General features: G+C 36.2%; 1 protein-coding gene across 3 annotated transcripts in view; it reads left to right on the plus strand.

Annotated features, from left to right (window-relative positions):
- The window catches only part of si:dkey-262k9.2 (uncharacterized), a 34,802-nt gene that overhangs the window by 12,099 nt on the left and 2,978 nt on the right, over positions 1-19,725 (plus strand). For 2 of the 3 annotated variants that reach the window (XM_051129288.1, XM_051129290.1), the window contains 6 exons: positions 8,845-8,896; positions 9,338-9,385; positions 11,064-11,090; positions 12,869-12,958; positions 13,082-13,147; positions 13,920-13,962. In XM_051129288.1, coding sequence (XP_050985245.1) covers positions 8,854-8,896; positions 9,338-9,385; positions 11,064-11,090; positions 12,869-12,958; positions 13,082-13,147; positions 13,920-13,962 — 317 coding nt within the window. In that variant the 5' untranslated portion in view covers positions 8,845-8,853. Of the gene's footprint in view, positions 1-772; positions 903-8,844; positions 8,897-9,337; positions 9,386-11,063; positions 11,091-12,868; positions 12,959-13,081; positions 13,148-13,919; positions 13,963-19,725 lie in introns of those variants that run through there. The other variant, XM_051129289.1, reaches the window with a different exon arrangement.

Below are 19,725 nucleotides of genomic sequence, written 5' to 3' on the forward strand. Positions count from 1 at the left end.
CATATCAGTGCGTAAGTCTGAAAATAATTCATCTTTGATATCGTGACGCATTTAAAGCTTTTAAGGTTTCCGCTGCTAAACATCACAACCCCCATATAAGATTCACTTTTATGTTTTGCTGCTGCAGATGAAGTGAAACTCGCGCACACGTGAGCACTAACATGCATCTATCTTTTGTGCGCTCCGGTAGCAAAGCTCACCGCTCATTGGCTTGTTATTTAAAAATCGGATAATTCAATTTGATTGACACTAAGAGATTTAAAAACCCGTTTGAAATTAAACTTACATTTTTTGTTTTTAGAAATATATTTTTTATCGACAATACTCTGTGGAGAACTGAAAAATTGACATGCTTTAAAGATTGCTTATATGTGAATTGTAAGCACAATGTAAGACAATGTAAGCATTCTGGTTTTGTGGCGTCTTATACAGAACGTACCAAAATAAAGTGCAATGCAATGCATTTACAAATTTATCTAAATGTGCATACAAATTTAAAGTTTGCGCATGCGCAAAACTCTGAAAACACCTGTAGCCCAATTAAGGTTCTTCCATATAGTGCTTAAAACTTTTGCAATCCCAAAATAATTATTTTAACCTAATGACATTTCTATTTTTATATTAATAAAAAGGTTAAAAACAAACAGCTTTCTCTATATCATCACAGCACAAGTACCAGAAGACATATTTAGCCTATGGTGTGCTTCTGAATATGTCTTTGAAAATACAGGGCCGTGTAGTCAAAACAGTTGAAAAGCATTGGTGTAGTTGTGTTGCACATGTAGGATGACGTGCATAGCGTAGTTTTTTAGATCTCTCAGAATGATTCTGCTGCACTCAGAGCTCAGCTACAGTCAGCCCAGCTTCCTGTCCTATTCAGAGCGGCAGGGGCCAAGGAAGTGGTGAGTCTGTAATTAAACTTTGTTTTATTATCAATATTTTATGCCTGAGCAGAAGCCTTTATAGTAGCTGCTGTGTTTCATTGGCTCTTTCACTAGTGATGTTTATTTGCAGTTGTACCGAAAGCCATATGGTCAGTGCAGATATTGAAAATAGCTCAAGTGCTGTAGATGTTTCCACCTCCAAAGTGAAGACAGGTTTTTAGTACAAAACAAACTTTGTCTGGGACTTTTTCCAGGTTTTCCATATTATCATTCCTACCATTACTAGTTTTGCCATTGTAAGTACTGCTTTCAGAAGTACTGCATTGCGTGGCAATGCTCAAAGGAGTTTTCTGTCTTAAAAGCTCTTCGGAAACAGTAACAGATTCATTCTCAGAATATGGTAGTTTATTTTTGTAAATGCAACAGTGCGTGTCTGTAAAGTAGGGATACCTGTGGTCTCAGAGCACGGTTTGGGGCCAAACCTGGTATGCAGACTTGGTTCTCAAGACTTTCTCTAAAAATGACTGTTTGCACAGTCATGTTAGCTTTCAGATACTGAAGGAAGATTTTGCAATATGTTTGTCTTGACTGCAGTTAAGAATATTCTTTCACCCGTCATGTCTGTGAACATTGTCAGTTTAGAGTTCCGTTCAGCTTCAACAGGCGACCTAAATGACGTCACGTTTACAGAATGTCAAACCACACTCGCCAGACCTGAGGTTTCATTTGAAGTGCTGCATTTTTCAGTAAATTTCCCTTCAGTTTCTGAGCTGCCTCATTCTTGTATACTTTTGGGGGGGGTTTGTCTTTTTGCATATCTTGTCACTTTTTTTTTTGTGTTTTACCCAGACCTCCATCAGCAAATACCGTGTAACACAAACCTTATGTAATCATAACCATATCCTTATTATACGAGCTTCATGTGGTCGGTTGTTGCGGTTAAGTTTGCGCATGAGGATGTGTTTTTATGTGCTGCTTTATCCTGTGACCCTTTGATGAATGTTTGATGTCCCTACTATTATATTGTAGGTCCTGTCTATCATCATTTCTGTTCTTTTGTGACAAGCCAACCCTGTCAATGCTCAAAAAAGAAAAAGCAAATAAATATTTAAAAAATTCCGCTACCGTTTACTCAGCCTCGTGCCATTCTAACTTTGTTCTTATGTGAAATGCAAAAAGAAGAACCCTTTGAATTGTGTGCTGGTCACTCTTTTTCATGCAGTTGCTATGAATGGCGACTATAGGATTATTATATGACTTCAGAAGTAATAGTTTTATGATATTGTTATATATTTATCACCGTAAAACTAGTTTAGAATGATGGGTTGAGTAAATGATAACAAAACTTGTATTTTGTAATAAATTTTGGCTTTAAACCTAATTCAAACTCTCTGACTTCCCTCTTATACGTAATATTTTCTGTTGTATGGTGTTTTTTTGATCTGTGCTTTTATTGAATGTCTCGCTCATAGACCGTTTAAAGGAAATACGACCAAAGCAGGATTTCAACCTCCTGTTTTTCAGCTTCTGTCTCAAGCAATCACACCTGTGAAGCATTTGTTTGTGCGTCTTATATAAACCAAGTTTTTACTATCCCACAAGTCTTTCACTTTCAATTCAGGTTAAATTTAAACATTTACCAAAACCATGTCTATTAACTTTAGGCACATATCTGCGGTGTTGAGGTTTTTGGTTCATACAAGGTGCTGGCAGTGAGGAACTGTAGATCAAAAGATGGCTGTCTATGTTTAGAATCTTTGCTGAGATATATAACAGGTCACAAGTGCCATTAAGCCAGATGTGGATGTGTGAAATAAAGAAAAGAGCTGGCAGAACATGTATTCACACTTTGGGAGCTGGCATAATAGGGAATAAAGCAACAATATGTTCAGTTAAAAATAACTTAAATTAAGCAGCTGCAATACAGCCTCATTGTTATGAGTTTATAACAAGAAACCTTCAGAAAAAGAAAATGTTGCATGCCAAACTAATGTGCATTAAGTGTTTTTGTCCTAATCAGTTTGTCCTATATCAGTTATAAACTTGTATTGTCACGTGTGGTTAGGACACAGTGTGTAGCTGTGTTTTATGGAACCTGAATATTATAAACAGACTTACTGATTCAACTGGGAGTTGTTAGCTGAGCCTGGCCTAGATATGTTTGAGACATGGACGACAGTTTGTGACTCAGACGAAGTAAACAATCAGACGAGATTAATTTCCATAAGAACGGAGCAAGGCAGTTTCTTAGTCACCAGTTCGTTTGCTCCTGTTCTGGATTTTCTGGTGGAAATATTTTTTAGTCCTGCACAAAATCATTTCCATATTTTTTTTCTTTGACCCTGTCCTCATCTGCTTTTACATGAAATCAGCTGACCTACAATGCTAGCTTATTCATGCTCTTTTTGTGACAATAGAGAATAGAGAATATAGAAAAATGTTTAGCTTTGCAATCTTTACTCACAAATGTGAAATGAAACTTGCTTGCTTTTCTTCTGGATAACGTTAACCAATTTCCAAATAGCTGTTTAATCATTGTTTGAGCAAACTTACATTTGTTCCGGTCAATTCTAGTACGCAACACCCAATTTCTGATGTACCGAATCATGTCCCATTCTACATTTTTCTCATTAAATATCCGGTTTTCTCCAAAATACACCGTGTTATGAAAGTAAAACTGATTGCAAATGATTTAATTTAATTTACTGCATATCCATCAGCTCATATCAAGCAATTCTACCCTTAACTTGTTTAAGCTTATTTAAAACCTACTGTATCTATGTACATATTTTCTTATCCCTAAAACATCCCCAGACTACTTTTCCAATGCTTTTAACATTAACATTCTGAAGAAAACGCCAAAAATTCACCACACCTAAACAGTCTAGGCGTGTAAACCACAATAATCCAAATAGGCAAAGAGTTGCAAAAAAAGACCCGCAGAATATAAAGGAAAACAGACAATTAGACGCTAAAGAAGGTGATGCCACGACCAAAACCTCTGTCATCCCTTAGCTGTGGTTTTTATTTCAAATGTGTATTTTTTCCCCTTCATAGCGTGCCGGCAACTTTTCGCCAGCATTGGCATACCACCATTAGCAAACCAGCCTGCAGATGCAGAAATCACAGACAAAGCAAAATGAAAAAATCCTGTTATACTGTGTGTTGATTTATGATTTTATGAGTATAAAAGTGGTTTTCATTGGTGGCTTTGCTTCAGGCCAATGTTGGGCCTCTTTTGCAGTACTGTATGTATTAATGATAGAGCACAAATTAGGTGGAGGCAAAACAAGTGCAAAAGCTGGAGAATAAACCAAATTCAATTTGAATTCAAATGCACACAAATATATTAGCCAATTGTTCAGCAACACAAGCTTCAGGAGGACTGTCAACTCGCAGGCATTGGACTGCACTGATAAATATTTTCAAATTGGTTCAGCTTATTATTTCTCCGAGGCAGCACGGCGCACCAAATTGGAATTTAGGGAGGGGGTCGGAGGGGGTTTCAGACGGCTGTAGGTTACTGTTGATGGGAGATTTGCTGTCACATTTTTACAAGCCTGGATTGTGCTTGCTCCGACAACCAGTCCCACATCTTGTGATTAACAGCTTAATTGAGAGAATCTCTCTTGCCGTGACGACCTGAATTGAGCGTGGAAATTCTAAATTACGAGACAAGCTAACTCACCACAATCTTTCTCTCTTTATGGAGAGCCTGTTTCCTTTTTTCACAAGTACCGCAGTCCCTTATGGATGAGTTTGCCAAGACAGCCTATCATTAAGACAGACATACTGGTAGCTATCACTACCATGATGCTTCTTTCATTTCCACTTATTAAGAGTTTTTGACACATTCAAGACACCACAGATGAAGACATGACGGTGCAATTAGAACAAAGAGTTCCAGTCTGCTTTCTGCTGCTGTTACTATAATATGATAATTTGCTAATTAGACTAACAAATATAGACTTGCCAGGGTCAAAGAAAACTCTCCTCTCTGCTCAGCACAGTTCCAAGTACTCACAGGTTGTTGTACAAATGGAGCTCATTTGACAGCGTCAGATGCATTACTCATATTCTTGCTTTTGTCAACATTGTCATGACCTGTCCCTCATGCTAATCCACCACTTAGTTCTGTTAGGGAGTAATGGTGCGCTCCAGACACACTCACAGCTTGGAATTTTCTTTGCCTGCTATTTAAAATTACTAACGGAATTCCATTCTGAGTCGGATATCCACAGCACCTCAGAAAAAAGCGGAATAAAATGGCGCAGCATAAAATTGCAATTATTTTTAAATATATATTTATCTTGTAAACAAAATATATATCTTTTTATATATTTCATAGAGTGTTTAAAGTTATAGAGTGGTTTTATGATGCATCATCAATTGGTCATATTGGCAGCACTGAATGTAAACAATTCCATTGAACCGAACTTTAATTAATAACTTCAATCAATGTCATGCTTTGGGCTGTACTAATCAGTTGAGTCAGGAAAAAACATTTCGAGTAATATAGTCTGCCAAAAGTTAAAACAAATCAAGGTGAAGAGTGCAAAACACTGTCTGAGGAACAAAAGACGTTTGTGGTTTGCCAAACTGAACCAGTATTTCCAGGGCAAGAATCTTGACAACATTCGTGTTTGTTTTTATTATTCCCATTCAGGTAGCTGAAATATTAGGCTAATATCCTAATTAATATGACTCGAACATATATTTACCACCTATTAACTTTAGTTAGTCAAAATATTGCACCCTTCCCTGGTTACTAAGTCCTTCTCTATAGGATTTAGCAGGTTCCACACGGTTTTTTAAGCATAAATTAGCAGAACAACGTATTCAGTAGTACTTTAACCGTGCAATCAATGCTGTTTACATCCAAGTTTCCCCATTATTGCCACGCGTCCGGGTTACTGACCAAACCGTGATGTACTGTAAGTACAAACGCTCTATTAACTTTTAAATTATTTCTATAAAAATATAGACTATTTTATATAATTTTTAACACGAAGAAATGTTCTCGTGACAGCATCTTGTGGTGCGTTTATATCAGTGTGACTCGTGAGGTTGGAATTGGGAAATTTAACACGATTATTGCGTGTTGAACGGGGTACAACGACCAGTGCTAAAGTGTTTTTAATGTAATGTATTCAATGTAACGTTGGAAAGTCAAATGAATCGCTCACATGAAATGATTCAGCGCGTTCGTTATCAATGAACGACTCACCGATTCAAATCCTTGTGCCTCTGCTGTCGACTTGTTCGTGTAAACGGACATGTTGTTGTCTTCACTCCAAATTTTTACCTTTATTCTAAATTGTATCTATCTGAGATTGTTCATTCATTCAAAAACATCCATTGTGCCAGCTAAAAGTGACTGATTCACTTATAAACAGGCCTATTATTAGCTACAGTCTTTGCGTAGGAAAACTGTCCAAAGTGGACATCCAGTTGGGCTACTATAATATGAATGGAGAAAGCAGGTGTATAATGTCCCAGTGTCACTTCCCCATATGGAGTTCCCAGTTATTGTGACATCATAACAGCAATTAACAACAGGAAGTGGAAGCCCAACACAATGGGCACCAATAACAATATCTGGATGAAGAGCAGGGGCTTGTGAGATGGATATGCAGGCCGCAAGGGGAATTTGGAGCTTGGGCATTATAGGAGTTATATGACTGTATGGCAAAAGCCTGTGCTATATTTAATCATTTGAAGACTCAGGAAAAGGTCATTCCCAGGATAATTCCCATTTCCTAGTCCGAAGTGGGAGCTAAAATAAATACATGTAATTGTTAAGAGTAACAGCCAGCGGAAGCTGAGCGTGGCCAGCTGTGTGTGTCAAACATCTGCCTGGATAATGACCACAACAAGGGCGTTCTGGGAAAGGTACCATGCGGAAGTAAAATCTTGAAAACATAATAGTTGAAGAGGAGCGTTTCTCCATGTGTACTTGTGCTTTAGCTGCACTGATTAAAGTCATTTGGGAGTTTGTCAGATGGTTTCACAATGAAGGTTGTTAAAACACTAAGGTGTGAGGTTGACAAATCACACATAAGTTTGCAATGAATCACTTTTTTACTGTTACAGGAAATGAGAGCATGCATTTATTCAAATTTCTATTAAAATGCCACAACGTCTGCTTGCCACCAGACTGGAAGAGCTTAATAATTTTAAGTTTAAGATTGCATGAAATGGCCTGACAAATATCATTTTCTTTCATGTCCTGACAAGGGAAAAACTTAGGGAAGCTTGTAATACAAAAGCAGGAATCTGACCTTCTCACAATTTAAAGTTTACATCTTATGAGTTTTTTCTCTGAATTTTGAGCTTACATCTCACAATTCGGACTTTTTCCCTCTGAATTCTGAGTCTTTTTTCCTCTTACATTTTTAGAGTTTACCTTTGACAATTGCGACTTTTTTCTTTGAATTTTGAGTTTACATCTCACAATTCTAACTTTTTCGCTGAATTTTAAGTTTACATCTTGTAATTGTGAGTTTGTATTTTGCATTTCAGGTTTTATATATGATTATATTAAATATTTATATAATTATAAAATACAATATGATGTTTGATAACAAAGTTTGGGAGGAGCATGATCAGATAATCAACTAATTTGGCACAGGTGCAACTCGTCTAGCTAGCACAAATCATATATAAGCACACAGCTGACTTACCTCCATCATTCGACTGTTTTTTCGGCATCCCCCCTCCACCCCAACTCCTCACTCTTAATCTATCCTCATCCTATACTTGGGATGGGGGGAGTTCTCTGGGTTCGGGCCATATTTCGGGCTCGGAGACCTCCCCCAGGACAGCACGCCAAAATATGCTTACTGTTTACTCAACCAGATTAGATGTGAGGGTGAACTTGTGAAATAATATATAAAATAAAAAAAAAAGTAATTGCAACTTTTTTTAAATCTCACAATTCAGATCTTTTCTCTCAGAAATGCGAGTTTATATCTACCAATCCTGCATATCTTGCAATTCTGGGTTTAAACACAGATGATAAGTGACAGTTACCATAATTACCTAAGTTTCACAGGAACTTGTTGAAGATATATTGACATCACACCCTGGCAAATCTATGATTAGATACATGCAACATTCATGCATTTTATTTCAGAAAAACTTGCATGCACCCCTGCAATATTAATAATATGAATTATTATTATTATTAATATGAATTAACCCCTGCATCCATTTTCCACAAAGAGAAAGACAGTACTGCATTTATTCTGTCCATATTATTTGTTATATATACTATGTTGGTTTATTTGAACTTTTAGGACAAGACTAGCATATAGATGGCCTTGAAGTGAATATAAATCAACTAAAGCCAAAAAACCCCACAACATTATGGTTTCAAGGGAGCAAAATTGATAAATACCCACATAGTTGTATAAATACCCACACTGTTAAAGAATTTACTGTTATGGGAAAATAAATGAAGCTAAAACTGCTTAGCATGACTAGCCTGCATGGTCCTCAAAGGAGCTCATGGCACTCAGCATAAGTTTCCCGTCGAGTGTGCTTGTTCAAGTGCTTTGGTAAACAAAAAGAAAGTTGCATTCACAAGTGCACACCAGACCGCAGACCTGAAAACCTTGAACTGAGTCAGCCCACAGTAAATTTGTGTTGAGATAAGGACTAAAGACTTCTGATGAATTTGTAATATTTATCCCGAGTAACCACAGTTCAGTTTCATACTGGGCTGGTTCTATGGTTATTTATTAACACTGACATACATTTTCAACTACAGCATACAGTGGTGTAATAGATTGTTGTGTTCCGCTTTAGATTAGAGAGATAAAGCAGTTCTTCCAAGTGAATTTATCTAGGTTACACTAGGCCAGGTTCATGGGGTTGACTATGTATCAAAGCTCTTGAGAAATCTAGGTGTAGCGTTCTAATGTGTAGATTAATTTTTTCTCCTTATCTTTTTTCCTAGAATAAGAAGATGCTGCGTTTACTCATTCTGTTTTTGATTCTTCGAGGTGCAGGTAAGTTCATTCTATCTAGGCTTACATTATTCTGTCGCACTTTGATCAAAAGTTCTCTGTCCTGTTCAGATGTTTATTTTTGTACTCAATCCATCTTTTTCTTCTTATGTCTGTCTAAAGTATCTGTATCAGTGACAGGCTTGTGAACCAGTCCTCCTGTTACTCGCCATTTAGCAGATGCTTTTCATCCAGTGCGCCTTGAACACTCAAAGTTTCGTGCTAACACTAGAGATTTCATCAAATGATGTCAGTCACTTAAATGTGTGACAAATGAAATGCTATATATATACACAAGTTAAAATAATCATTTCACAAGGGGGCTGCTTTAACTTCACTATCTGGCAGTGGAATAACCATTGAAGATATTTAGTTGTGACCTTTAAAATAACTGGCTATGTTCATGTGACCTCTAACCTCTTATTTATGTATTCAAATCAACAGCTGCAACATCAGACAACCCAGAATTCAATTCTTCAGGAGATGGCATGGGTATGACATCTCTGAAGTTGTCTGAAAATCTGAATAAGTGTAAATCTTATCTTGTCATGCCTGGGTCATATTTCACCCCACAATAACAAAAGAAAAATTATATTTAGTTTAAAAATTATTCTTATGAATATATTGTGCATGAATACTGTGTATACTCACAATTAAGTACACTTTCTTCCCCAAAAACTCATTCTCAAAATCAGTGTTGGGTAACTTACTCTAAAAGAGTAAATAATTACTAGTTGCTTATCACATTTTTAACAGTGTAATTAAATTACTCTTTCTAAAAAGTATTTCATTACTTATTACGAATTACTTTCTAAATCAAAAATCAACCTCTACCAACTGAACAATACAGGAAACAATGAGGATAGTCATGAAACTGCTTGTTTAATTCTTTCAAATAAATAATATAAAATTACATAAATTATTCTTGAACTGATTAAAGTATTTGAAGGGAGATGGCTACATTAAAAACACATTCTACCATTACATTTTGATGTTAAATCCACTATTGTTCTATAGTCTGTACAGTATTTAATGCAATTACATCAAATATAACTCTAAATTAATTACAGAAAAATTAGAAGTAATCACTTACTTTACTTTTTCAAGGGAGAAGTAATTAAATTATAGTAATTAATTACTTACTAATGCATTACACCCAACACTGCTTAAAATGTATAAAAATATTTGTATGTTATATAAAACTTAGTATTGCATTACACCCAGCACTGCTCAAAATATATTAAAATAGTTTTATATTATACAAAACTTAGTAATGTATTACACCCGAAACTGCTCAGAATATTTTTATATAATATAAAATATATTATTTAAATTAAAACTATCATGATAACTTTTGTTGCATTTGCCTTGATCTGTATTTATTGAAATAAACAAATTATAAATTAAATATTATGAATATAAATTATATTATGAATAAATGTGACCCTGGACCACAAAAGGGTCATAAGGTATTCATCTGAAAGCTGGAAATCTGGAATCTGAGGTTGTAAATAAATAAATAAATAAATAAATAAATACAATTAAAATAAAATGAAATAAAATAAAATAAAATAAAATAAAATAAAATAAAATAAAATAAAATAAAAAAAATATTGAGAAATCACCTTTAAAGTTGTCCAAATTAAGTTCTAAGTAATGCAGACTAATCAAAAGTTAAGTTGTGATATATTTATGGTAGGAAATTTGCTAAATATTTTCATGGAACATGATATTTACATAATATCTTAATGATTTTTGGCATTAAAAAATTATAATTTTGACCCATACAATGTATGGCTATTGCTACAAATATACCCGTGCTACTTATGACTGGTTTTGTGGTCCAGAGTCACAAATACATAATATTATTTAACTAAAATGCAGAAAATTTTTTCAGAATATAATGTGAATATAATAAAAATCACTATTGAGAATAATGGGGGAATTTTTTTTTTGTTTGTTTAACAAAGCTCAAAAACTGCAAATACTGCAAAATAATATTTTGTCTTATTTCTGCTTAATGTTGAGGGTGAAAGTGACTTTGACTTGTTTTCATGATAACTATTGTTTGGTAAATAACCATTGTTATTTGGCAACAGTGTTATTTTTTTAATGTAATTTTCTGTTTTTAACTTTTTTCTATTCCATCTTCATATTCCCATTTACCCAGATGACGATGAGGACGCTGCAGATGAAGGTGGGTATTCCTCTCTGGTCGCACATGTAACATGAAGACAGGTTGTTACTGTAAGACGTGACCAGCTCATCCGCCACATTAATTCCTGAAAGCAATCAATTAGCATCTCCCAGCAGAGCGCCGCTGATAGCCCCGGCTCCATCCGCACCACTGTCCGTCCCCTTAATGGACGTTGGCAGTCTCATTCAGCTCTCCTGTGCGAGGAGCTGTCCGTCTTCATCAGCGAAATGATTGCTCTCTGATAGAATTACTGAGCTGTTAAGGCAAGCCCTGCTCACCACTTCTGGCCAGAGGCAGATGGGAAGGGTGGGAGGTGGGATGGAAGGAGGCAAAACTCTATGAGCACAATCAGAATTGTGATTCATTTCCCATCTAATTTCCTAGAAAAGGCGAAAAAAATGTTAGTGATTAATACAAAGAATTGGCTCAAAGGTGCATCAAGCTATGCTGCTCATATGGGTTCATATCTGTCATCTTCACTTTTTTACAGATGGTTTATAAGAAGCAGCTTCACTGTAATGAACAGAAAAATGACAGTTGCATTTATGTGTCATTAATTATAAAACATATACAGTTGCAGCTCTAAAAAGACAGTGAAAAGCTCAATTTAGTTCACTGTTGATTCACTTTAAAAGTGTAAATGCAGCAAAGTTCATTAGTTATGAATGGACTTGATTCAAATAAAGAATAGTGTCATAATTCAGCTCAAGTCAATTCAGTGTATTCAGGTGTATTCAGTTCAGGTCCATAATATTACAAAGTTCATTAAACCTCAGTTCAGTTCAGAGTTTGGAAATTAACATGGGATTATGGCAAAAATGCCCCAAAACTTTAAGACAAAGGGGCAAAAAATGCCCCTGCACTATTAAACACTGTATTAAAGCTGTCGCGATTAAAATAACATTTAAAAATAAATTAAAAATGTGAGTTTGCGGAATTACATTGATCAGATTGATTTTACGCACTGTTTTGTGCAGCGTTGAGCCTTATAACCAATCAAGTGCGTTTCTGTTGCATTTAGGAATGCATTGGCCAATCAGAGGCGCTTAGATTAGTCAGCGCTGAAAACGTCGGAGCTGTGTGGAGCGAATTCCCGCATCATAAACAACACAGTGCACATATGTAAATAACTAAAAAAAATGTTTCGTAGCTTTAGTGATTGTAACTGGAGTTTCTGCATAACATGGACCGACATGTTTGTCTGTGAAGCCAGAATGTGAAGTGCCCAAAACGCAGGCACAAAACAAAAAGGTTTTTATACTGTTTCCTATGTCGATATTATAATCATTATTACAATATACAGAGCAATGATCTACAATAATGATTTTTGTCATAATATTACAAACCTATGAGGTCCTGTGTTTTACATGTATAATTCAGAGGCTAAAATTTTAAAGTCTATTTTTAGTGACAACAGTTTAAAATATTGATTAAAGTAATTAATTATTAAAGACATAGTATGGTGTTTATAATAATAAGGTGATTATAAAAACTGCCTTCATGGGTGTAAAAAAGCTAGGAAAAGTTAGTTTCAGAGCCTGGATCAGTTCAGTTTGGTTCAAGATTTGTTCTCATGCAATGAGAGTGTCAGTGCAGTCACATAAATAATATTACTGAATATTAAGTGTCCTAAACTTGTTCCACAGCTTTAAAAACTATTATGTGACAGGTATTACTTTGAAAAGCCATAGACTCTGTAAACAGAAAAAAAAACTTGCTTGACCAATGGCAGCCTGCTTAAGTAATGAATATCATCTTTGTGTTTGCATGTTTTCCAGGGAACACAGTACGTTTTGATTTGACACCTAACGAAAATTTTGGAGAAGTTCCTGGATCAGATAAATCCACAGGAGACGATGCTAATGGAGGTTGACAAAAACTTAAAATTCTTCTATTTATGGATTAATTCAGATTTCTGACCCTGGGTTAAAGAATATGTGCACAAATTTAATGTATATCCTCTTGGTTTCTATTGTTTTTATAATGTTTAGGTGGAACATTGGTAATCATCATAGCTGCCGTTAGCGTCGCAGTTCTGGCCATTGCAGGTATTGCAGGTAAGTTAAATTCCAGTACACCACACAGGTATTTTCTACACCACTACAGTTCGATATTAAAAGTCATGCTATTTGTTTTCACAAATGGTGTGTGTAAAAATATCCAGCAAATGGCAGCTTGATCGTATTAGCATTCATAATATTCATAGTATTTGTATAACGTTTACATGTACATTTTTGGTATTTGGACATACACTGAAAAGCACAATATGGATTGTTGACAGGTTTTTCTTTTGTAATTTACGGTTAAGTTCATACAAATATTTATGAATTCTTCAAGTTATACCTGTAATAACATGTATTTGAATTCAATATTCTTTAAGTCTAATAGAATGAATAAACATTTGTACATCTATAAGGTTGTTTTAGATTATTTCAATTTGTTTAGTAATGTATTGTACATTCAGTGCCAATGCAAATGTATGAAAACTTGTATAAAGAAACACACTTTACATACGAATACCTATGACTATTAATGAGATCATGCTGCAAATGCGAGCCCAGGAATACTTCCTTATAATTATACAGCAGTTATAAATTTTATGAGATACATGCTGTAAATGAATATCTAAAAGGTTTGCTTTATTGTAAAAAGTCAGCTTAATAACTTCACAAGAAACACAAGCTAAAGCTGTACGCCAAATACTTGTCAAGTTAAACGGCTCCATTATTGGGCGTTAAAAGTCCTGGTTTATTTGACCAAAAAGCAACACAATTTTCATACAGTATTTTTTGTGTATTTATTAAGACGCAGTATCTTTTGTCTTTACAGCTACTGTCCTCTTCAGACGCTACTTGCAAAGCCGAGAACAGGGGTAAGACTGATTAAGCTTTACTTGCGAGCATTTTCAAATGACCTGTGCGTCGGATAAACATATTTTGAAAAAATGTTATTAAAGACTTAAAGCATGCTGGGTTGAATATAGCAAAATCCATTTGACAGAAATGTGTGCGAGTGCTCCACAAACTATTACCCATGTTGCCTGCAAATGCAGTGTGGATTTGTGCTTCCCTTTGTGTGTAAAGGTTTGGAAATATCTAATGTACTTCACGCTCTCTAATAATTCGGAAAATATTGAAGCTCAAGCTATTCGCACGAGCACAGTTGCTTATTTATTAGGTGCTCCACATGGTCCCGCTTTTATACTGGATATAAGAAGGATTTGGCAGCAGTTGCTGGAAAATGGGTGGAAAAAAAATCATTTTGTCTCACCTTTAGCTTACTTCACACTTTATCATGAGTGACACATCGGTGCTTAGATTTACAAGGCGGCCTGCACGCTCCACCCCGCCAACTTTTGGGGTGGTCCAACCAGTCTGATGGGTAACAGTTCTGCGAATCCCTGGTAACCCTCGAAACACAAGACGACATCAATAGGCGAGACAATAGAGGGCCGTATGCAGGAGGGATAGGCCACCATTAGCAGCGGGTTGGTACATGTGCATTGATGACTCCACTTTCCAGCCATCTGTCAAACGCCCCTCAAGCCCTGAGCTGTTAGAAACAAGTCCCTGAAACAAAAAGAAAGAGAGAAAAAAAGACAGAACACATGCCAGGCGCTGACTAACATGAACAAGATATGACCTGCTAAACCCTGAGAGAGTTTACCGTGTGGGAATATGTCATGGCTGCATTTGAAAACTAGAAAGTTGGATGTAATGTAAGAAAACTGGACTTTTTCCATATCTGTTTGTCATCATGTTTTTGCACAGAAACAAACAATCAGGGACAAAACTGCCTGAACCAGTTTGTATGTTTATTAGAGAGAGAGAGAAGGAACAAGGAAGAAAAAGGTGTTGCAATTCAAGTTACGTTATTGTTGTTCTTAGTGCAAACACAGCCACACTCGCACACCGCACGTCCTCACCTGAATCAATACATTAAACAGTATAACAGATTACATGCCATTTATCTGTCTGTGACAGCATAAAATGATTAATTATTTGAATCAGCTTCAGCCCATTATAAAGGTCGGTTCACACCATGAAAACTATATTAGCTTCCACCAATGCACAATAATGTTATTTACTGTAAATAGCATGTAATCTGCAGTTACGTTGACTGCGGCTTTAAATGCGTAAACTTTGGGTGGATTCTGATTGGTTGTCAGTGTATTTATCATCCATCAGCTGGAAAAACTTGTTCTAAAAGTGATCCAAGTGGTATTGTTTCTAAAAGGCATTATTATTATATTTGTGGTGTGGAATTGGAATGATTATTAAAACTTTATAGTTATAGTTATCGTTATTTTTCTTGGTGGGAATGGACCTTAAGCATTTAAAGAAACAGTTCACCCCAAAAGAAAATTCTGTCATTGTTTACTCAACTTCATGTTGCTTCAAATGGAGATTTTCAGGCTTGTCTAGATGTCCACATTGTAACAAATCTTTCTTTTGAGTCAAGAAATCAGCTAATATATGTCAAAAAAAAACGCCTAAATGATTTTTTTCACAAATTGGACAGATCCAGTTCTTGAGTTTAACTCACCAACTTAAAATGCAGAACGTAATATTGACAGTTAGTGTTGAAGGTACTGCAGTTCAAGATATTGCTGGAACGGGTTGCCAGATTGATAACACACAGCAGGAACAAGGGGCCGTTCACACAGAACGCGTCTTTGCATATAAAAACATGATAAGCGCTCAAGAATGGTTTTTAAAAAAGACACAGAACGCCTCCTCCACCATGTTGCCATCAAATAAAACAGATGACATACCAAATCGCTGCATGTAAAAGTTGAATTTTTTTTTTACTTGACACAGCGTCTTAAAAAAGCGGGGCTTATGTGTCAGACACTGCAAGACGTGAGATGCAAGTGCAATGGTCATACATGTCCATCTAGCTTGTGTTTACATAGAAAAACAACAGAAAACATGTTCTGTGTGAACGGCCCCTAAGTCAATAAGTTGATTTATCTGTGTTTTAATATCCACCTGGTCATAGAGATTTTTAGATTTGGTTGGTGTGAAATCTGTGATCTCTGAACCAGTTCATTTGCTAGCTTCCATGGCTGCAGTGCCCTGCATTTTCAGCTAATTGGCAACCCAGGGTGTCAAAATACTATTGGATAATTTGGCAGTGGGCGGAATCACACAGACAAACCAAAAACAGACATTCCAACACAGAACACACGTTTCAAAGTAGATCTCCGACCCAATTAATTTGCTGGCTTCCATGTCTGCAATGGGCTGCATTTTCCGCTAAATGGCAACCCGGGGTGTCAAAATACTATTGGATACTTTGGCAGTGGGCGGAATCACACAGACCAAAACAAAAACAGACATTCCGACACGGAATACACATTTCAAAGTAGATCTCCGACCCAGTTAGTTTTCTGGCTTCAGTGGCTTCAATACGCTGTGTTTTCCACCATCTGGCAACCCAGGGTGGTGAAATACTATTGGCTAAACTGGCAGTGAGCGGAATCACACAGACCAAAACAAAAATAAACATTTCGACACGGAACACACATTTCAAAGCAGATCTCCGACCTAGTTCGTATGCTAGAATCCATGGCTGCAATACGATGTATTTTCTGCTAACTGGCAACCCGGGGTGCCAAAATACTATTGGATAATTTGGCAGGGGGTGGAATCACACAGACTAAAACAAAAATAGACATTACGACATGGAACACACATTTCAAAGTAGATTTCAGACCCAGTTCATTCGCTGGCTTCCATGGCTGCAATATGCTTTATTTTCTGCTAACTGGCAACCCAGGGGGTCAAAATACTATTGGATAATTTTGCAGTAGGCGAAATCACACAGACCAAAACAAAAACAGACATTCAGACATGGAACACAAATTTAAAAGTAGATCTCAGATCCTGCCTGGTAGTGCAGGATTGATGCAATATGCTGTGTTTTCCACCAACTGAAATGCTACTGGGTAAACTGGCAGTGGGCGGAGTCACACAGACCAAAACAAAAACAAACATTCCGAAACAGAACAGACATTTTAAAGTAGACTAACTAGTTGTAGTATTGTTTTTTTTAAAGAAACGTGAACAAACACATTATATGCTTTAGTACAGTCAAAAATGTACATATGGCACCTTTAAATAATGAACTATGTTACACTTTCAGACAATGCTTTTGTGTCACCTATGATTTTGCAAATAAGTCTACTTTTATGATATCTTTTAGTTAATGTTTAAAGCTTAAAAGCTCCAGCACCTATTTATTGCACATGTAAAAAAAGTCAAACAGGTTTGGAATGGCCTAAGGGTGAATAAACGATGACATAAGTTTTATTTTTTTAGGTGAACTGTCTCTTTAAGGTGACAAAATCAATGTGGTTAAAAGATAAAAATGCTTGTTTTCTTTCCGTAGACAAAAGGAAAGAGCTGCATTGTTCTCTCTCACGTCCTGTCCCCCACATCGTGGCCTATTGCTGTCGTCTTGATAGGTTGTGTAACTGAATTTGGCTGCTATGCTTACCTGTTTTGCACAGTAATCAGTTTCAGTGAGTTGCTGAGTATGGTGATATGTGAGAGAAGGCTGGGAGGGAGCAGAGTTTGTCTGACACCTGCCTCCACGCAGCAAGCTTAAAGATCCTCTGTTTTCTCTCTTTCTCTCTCACTCTCGCTTTCTTTATTGAGGTTAAATTCTTCTGCAGGATTACAGGTTACCTCAGGGGAATGCAGTTAGCTGAGCCACGGCTTTTTTTTTCAGTGTTGAGTGATAGGGTGGCTGAAAGGGGCTTAATCACACAGCAACCACAGGCTCTATGGATCAACACTGAACCTTTTTGAGCATGTTCACAGAAAGCACACTCAATAAAAAAACGATAAAAGCCCCTCGAATTGCCTTGCGGGGCAAAAATCTTGCCATAGAGTTCATAAAGCCAGGCAAACTGTGAACGAATTCATCACCGAGGCAAATTAAACAGCATTTACCTGAGGAAAGCAAGCGTATGTACATGTGTTTAAACAGCATGAATATGTCACAAAGAGCTCCATTCATCATTCTCCTCAACTATAAGCCGAATGTCCCTCTATTCAAAGCACAAGTCATGGGTTAGGCTCCTCTCTCATGTATGTGTTTATATTGCCTTAAGTACAATGTGACCCATACCTGACCCAAGTTTTTACAGATATCAGCCTGGCTGTGTAAATTTATCCAGCCATTGTTGGTGCAACTGCAATGCTTTCTGTCTTAAGACGTTGAAAAAATGTTTGATGGGTCTGAAGCATGTTGAAATGGGGCACATCATCGCTGATCTTTTGAGATAACATTTAACTGAACTTCATCCACGGTTCAGAAAGTTCAGACATGGCTTGTTAGGAAATCCTTGAATATCTTTACATTTGATGCTGAATTATGATTGCTTTTGCAACACAACTAACATTACGGGAATGTAAAAATATAAATCTGTCCACCTTTTCCTGTAATGTGGAAGTAAGGCTATGGGTGAGACTTCTGGTTCATTAGCCGCTAAAGGGAAATATTGAGAAGAATAACAACGTGCAGTAAACAGTAAAAGTGTTTGCACTACAAACCAGTGTGCTCATAATTAAGATAATACATTAAAATAATAAAAGTAGCTGGACAAATGGCTGCACCCACTCTTATCTCACTCTTGTCCTATCCTAACAAACCATACATCAATGTAAAGCTTATTTATTCAGTATAAATGTCAATTTCAAGCAAGTAAATTGACCCTTATGACTGGCTTGGTATCCAGGGTCACTATAGAAAATATTATATAGCTTTCTGGAATTCTTGATTCTGATTGGTCAGTCGCAACAGTCAGTGGTTTGATAGAATCCAACAATGTCTTTTGATAAAGTCCGCCCACCTTTCGGTGGTTTTGGTTACAGAAGTATTTATTACTGGCCAGAGCAATATTACTGTAATATTGTTGAGGTGTTTTTTAAAGTACCATTTTAAGAGTTACAAGCCACAAACCAAACAAGCCAAGCTACAAAGTCAATCACAACATAAAATGAAACAGACTCTTTACAGAGTTTTATTTGACATGATTTGCATGTTTCAGTTCTCTAAATGGTGGAGATTTTTGCAGAATCATGGATAATGTAGTTTTTCATCAGGAATTCTGCTGTTAAACATGAAATTTGTTTTTTTAAAAAGTAGAGAAAATTCAAACTAATGGCTTTACTAACAACCTCATAGCTCAGAGTAAGTGTGTCTTTAAAGGTTTATTTTAATGCCGAAAGTGAAACGTATTTTTTTTTTTTATTTCTGGAACCCTTTTGCACTATGTCATTGATGGAAACGCAGTATATCATTCCAACATTCAAGCTGCTACTTTCATGTCTCTCACATCACATCTCAGAGGATCTCAGTATCAAAAATGCGTATTAAAGCGCATATCATGTTGCGAGGCTAATTTTGTTACTTGTTATTCTAAACGATTCACAGTAAACAAAAGTGTCTAATTAACCTTAAAAAAGTAAGTAATATTTGATTGATCTCATGACCCGCTCCGTTTAAAAATAAAACTGCTTTCATTAAGCTTTCACTTAGTGTGCAGCATTTTAAACATATCTGTCATTAATTTCATTATGTGTTAAACGTTTTAATGAGGAAAAAATCCTGTTAAGGGAAAAGC

Source organism: Labeo rohita, chromosome 15, assembly GCF_022985175.1.
Source record: "Labeo rohita strain BAU-BD-2019 chromosome 15, IGBB_LRoh.1.0, whole genome shotgun sequence".
Taxonomy (NCBI): Eukaryota; Metazoa; Chordata; class Actinopteri; order Cypriniformes; family Cyprinidae; genus Labeo; species Labeo rohita.